This window comes from Trichechus manatus, unplaced genomic scaffold (assembly GCF_000243295.1).
Source record: "Trichechus manatus latirostris isolate Lorelei unplaced genomic scaffold, TriManLat1.0 scaffold00090, whole genome shotgun sequence".
Lineage (NCBI taxonomy): Eukaryota > Metazoa > Chordata > Mammalia > Sirenia > Trichechidae > Trichechus > Trichechus manatus.
In genome coordinates, this window is record NW_004444026.1 from 4,983,375 (window position 1) to 4,988,567 (window position 5,193).

General features: G+C 36.4%; 1 protein-coding gene across 1 annotated transcript in view; it reads left to right on the top strand.

Annotated features, from left to right (window-relative positions):
- The window catches only part of PSD3 (pleckstrin and Sec7 domain containing 3), a 573,181-nt gene that overhangs the window by 344,865 nt on the left and 223,123 nt on the right, over nt 1-5,193 (top strand). The window contains exon 9 of the mRNA XM_012557204.2: nt 2,379-2,468. Coding sequence (XP_012412658.2) covers nt 2,379-2,468 — 90 coding nt within the window. The remainder of the gene's footprint in view (nt 1-2,378; nt 2,469-5,193) is intronic.

Below are 5,193 nucleotides of genomic sequence, written 5' to 3' on the forward strand. Positions count from 1 at the left end.
TTCCAACTATCCATCCTTCTTCTTTGTTTCCAACTTTCACGTTCTAATCACCAGTAATTATCAATGCATCCTGACTGCAGGTTTGAGAAATTTTAGACTGCAAAAGTTGATAAAAATTTTAAAGTTCTTCATCTTTGGCATTAGTCGTTGGTTCGTAAGTTTGAGTAATAATCTTATTAACTAGTCTTCCTTGTAGGCTCATGGATGTTTTCCTGTCACTGACAGCATTGTACTTCATGATAGATCTTGAAATGTTCTTTTTGACAATGAATGCAACACCATTCCTCTTCAAGTTGTCATTCCCACCACAGTAGACCATATGATTGTCCGATTCCAAATGGCTGGTACCAGTCCATTTCAGCTACTGATGTCTAGGATATTTATGTTTATGTGTTTCATTTCATGTTTGATGATTTCCGGTATTCTTAGATTCACACTTTGTACATTCCACGTTCCTGTTATTAATGGATGTTTGCAGCTGTTCCTTCTCATTTTGAGTTGTGCCACCTCAGCAAATGAAGGTACCAAAAGCTTGACTCCATTCATGTTATTAAGGTTGACTTTACTTTGAGGTGGCAGCTCTTCCCCAGTTGTCTTTTGAGTACCTTCCAACCTGAGGGGCTCATCTTCTGGCAGTATATCAGACAATATTCCGCTGCTATTCGTAAAGTTTTCACTGGCTAATTCTTTTCAGAAGTAGACCACCGGGTCCTTCTTCCTAGTCTTTCTGAGTCTGGAAGCTCAGCTGAAACCTGTCCGCCATGGGTGACCCTGCTAGTATTTGAATACCAGTGACATAACTTCCAGGATCACCACAACATGCAAGCTGCCACAGTACGACAAACTGACAGATGCGTGGGGTTCTTAATTTTCCTTTAACGTGTTATACTTGGCTTATCTCTAGGGTTGGACAGACGCATATTCTGGACAAAATTTTGTACTTTGATTTTTCTTGAATGTGTGTATGTGTGTGTATATATGTAAATATAGATATACGTGTGTGTGTGTGTGTTTCATTTATACTACAGAAATTCCCCTAAATGCATTGTCAACCCTGTTTTTTAAATTTTTAATTTAGGGCTAGAAAAACCTTTTTCCGTACAGAAATTGGCAACTTCTTCATCTCTAAGTTTGTATCTCATATTTTTTTTAAGCAGATTCTCAATAAGCTGAGGAAAAGATATAATTTGCTGATATAGCAAGTATGCCTGGTGGCACAGTGGTTAAGAGCTTGGCGGCTCATCAAAAGGTTAGCAGCTTGAAACCACCAGCTGCTCCTTGAAAACCCTACGGGGTAGTTCTACTTTGACCTGTCGGGTTGCTATGAGTCGGATTCGACTCATTGGCAATGGGTTTGTTTTTTTTGGTTTTTGGTTTATGTTTGTTTTCATGGTCAGCAGATTTGCATCTTTTGTGTTTTTGTACTTTAGATTTTCCAATTATTTATTGTTTATCAATGTGATTTTCTTTGGTTAAACATTATTATCCCTAAATTATCTTTGGAAATGTGTTGGGGGCAATTTTCCATGGGTCTCTTCCCTTTAATATTTTTGTGAGCAGAAGCATTCGTTACCTTTGCTCTGAACTGTCCTTTCAAGGATATTTCTAGAGTGGGCAGCTTTGGAAGATAGAGTGATTCCAGAGCAATGGGCAGGCTTACTTAATAGCCTTGTAAGATAGAGTTAGTATCTCCCTCTAGAGCACCTGGTTAGTTAGGCATGCTTACTGCTCATTATAAAAGACTCAGGTTCCTGAAGTTCAGGTTTTCTGTCCTGTAACACAACCACTGTGTATACAGGTGTCACCTGGTCCTATTCAGGTTGCTTTGTGGGAATTGGGGCTTAGAAAACTGGCACGAGAATATGCTGACATTCTGGCTACTTCTGTTCTTGTGAGTAATAAATTCCTGTATCTCTCACCCGGGACTTTCATGTCTTCTGCCAGCATCTGTGAGATTGTGGCAGGCTTACCTGTTAGCTTGAAAGGAAGGCAAAATCTCAGATTCTTCACAGTTCTTGACGATATGTAGGAAATACAAACAGCCAGCAGACGTCAGCTCAGAATGTCGGTTTTATCCCATTTTTCATCAAAAACTTCATTATATATTGTTTACATAAATGTAACACAGATTTTTCAGATTTCTTAGGTTAAAACAAGGGTTTAGCATAATTTTGCAATTTACATTTAATGACAGTTTTAAAAGTATAATAAACCATCTGTTTTTGGTATGCATATTAAATTGTATTATATATATATATGTGCATATGTATTCATGTCTTTAAAAACCAGATCAGTTCTTGCATTGTCTAGTCATATGTTTAAAAATTACTCTTTGTCCAATAAATATCATTAAGATGTGTTCTTTGCCTCTATTACAGAATATTGGCAAGAAGATGACCTGCCAAGAGTTCATTGCAAATCTCCAAGGAGTAAATGAGGGTGGTGATTTCTCCAAGGACCTGCTGAAGGTAACTATTGAAATACTGGTTTTTAATGTATGCTGTTGTTTGTATTCATTGCTTGCTTTTTAGGTTTTATTTTAGTTTTATTGCTGATGTTTCTACTGGGGATAGTCCTTGATGCTGCAGACTTCAAAGTGACCTTAAACGAATAATTCCTGAAAGTCTACTTTGTAATCCATAATACTTAGATAATACGTAGATTTGTAGTAGTTTGTGATACAAATAATTAGCGACATTGTTGAACTTTTATTTGCAAGCAGACTGAGAACTTGGGAAAGATCGTAAAGGTATATTCAGTGTGGAAACAAAAAAGCATTTGCAAATCATAATAGCAGCAGTTCTGACTGTATTTAGTCCCTGCTCACAGAGGCACTCAGGTTTTCTCAGGAAATAGATTAAATTAAATCCGAGTAATGGTACAATGCATGAAATATTTGCACTCGATCTTTATCACTGGTAACAATCAGCATGTTCTTCCCGATCCTTAGATTATTTTCCAGGAGACAACAGAGTCAGCTTTGGAATTCATAACATACTACAGCGGTATAAATAAGATGTAAATTTGATCAAATATAAAATATTTATTGATAATGGGTGTGACTATTTTAGAAGTTGAGAGTAAGATGTGTATGTTGAGAATGTGATTTTTACAAATTTCTGTTTGATTCTGGACTTTTTCGAAACTTAACACTCATGTAGATCTCTTTTGAAATCAGTTCGTTTGCGTGAACTTGCTAAGAAATGGTAATCATACTGTGATATGGTAATGTATCAGTTGAAAGATTAATCCTTTATTATGCTTTATGGAATTTTTCAACTCTATAGAATGGAATTTTGCCAGATTTTGGAAAGACATATATACTACAGAAAATGAAAGAATGTCTGTAAGTATGGAATTATCAGATCCTAAGTCTTACTGACTTCAATTACAGCTCATTAAAAAAAAAAGAAAAAAAAGATTATGAAAAATGCAGGAAGGAAAGTAGCTTAAGTGTGCTAAATAAGGCAGGTATTTTTTAATTTGTTTCTTAATAGTGCAAATGCTGCCATTTCTGAAGCTATAATTGCAAATGGGAATGGGAAATAAAAGGTACAGAACTGTGACATGATAAATAAATTCTGTACATTTCATTGAAGGTATTAGCGTGGAAAATAATGGAATCTCCTGGAGAGAATTTGTGAGGCTTTTATCAAGTTAAGTCAGAAATGAAAATTGACAGGAAAATTGTCATAGTGAAGTTTTTAGATTTTAGTGGTAGGCTTATGATAACCTGCATGACTGTGAGTAAATTATTAGGCAGACTTAAGAGTATATTTGATAGAACTGTCCAAAACTAAATGTAGTTAACATACAGCCCAGTGGCTACCGTTCATCTCGGGTAAGCATACATTCTCCTTTGATTTACCCTACCAAGAGTTTGCCGGATGATTTTTGCAATTGTGCAGTTGAGATCAGGTTTACATACCCCAGGGGTAAAAATATGTATTATACTCTTACTCTTTATTTACTGTGGGAAAATGACAGTGGAATGACACTGAAAATGACTGGGATTTAGCATGGAAATTGTCAAGTAAAATATTGATTCTCTTTTACAACAACACCCTGCCTCTCACCCACCTGAGATGAGCACATTTCACTTCAGTGGGAATCTGAATTTCACTGCAAATTTCAATAGGAACGACTTTAATGTAAATAGATTTTTTTCATTTTACTGTGTTATGTAGCTATTCTTTTCCCACCTCCCTCTCTCCCTCCCTCCCATTTTCTCTTCGTTTCTTTCCTGTTTCATTCAGTTTTTGTCTTTTTCTTTCTTGCTTGCTTGCTTTTCGTAATGACAGCTGTATCTGGATTCCCAGCTGAGTTAAATTATTAGAGGAATATTAATATGAACTTTGGGGGAAAATATAATTATACATATGTCACACTGGTAGGTACATCCATACAAACACAGAAAAGTTTGGTATCACTTTACAGGTTTCTGATTAATCCTACTCTTTTCCCTACTCCCTCCCTGGCCTAAAACATTGAAGGCAAGTATGACATTCAGTTTAATTATGAGGCAACAGGAAAGATTATGACCTTTATTATGTTTATTCATAAAAGTTCAGAGAATTGCTAAATTTAATATTAACAAAATGCTTAAGGTTACATGGATTAAACTGAATTCTTTATTGTAACGTATTGCTTGGCTTTATTACTTCTAGATTTCTTTGTTGGATCACAGGTAACAGATTTATGTCTGTTGTTCAAAGTGGTCAAGCTGTTGTTGTTAACATGCCATCGAGTTGCTTCCGACTCATAGTGACCCTATGCACCACAGAATGAAACACTGCCCGGTCCCGCACCATGCTCAAAATCTTTTGTTATTCTTGAGCCCATTGTTGAAGCCACTGTGTCGGTCTGTCTCATTGAGGGTCTTCCTCTTTTTCTCTGACCCTCTACTTTACCAAGTATGATGTCCTTTTCCAGGGAGTAGTCCCTCCTGATAACATGTCCAAAGTACATGAAATGTAGTCTCACCATCCTTGCTTATAAGGAGCTTTCTGGCTGTACTTCTTCCAAGACAGATTCGTTCATTCTTTTGGCAGTCCATGGTATATTCAATATTCTTTGCCAACACCACAGTTCAGAGGCATCAATTCTTCAGTCAGGTAGTCGGGAATATTTATTAAAGGCCCATTGTGTGTTGACCAGGTATTGTAAGACTTGATACTGAAACCAAATGGGCAC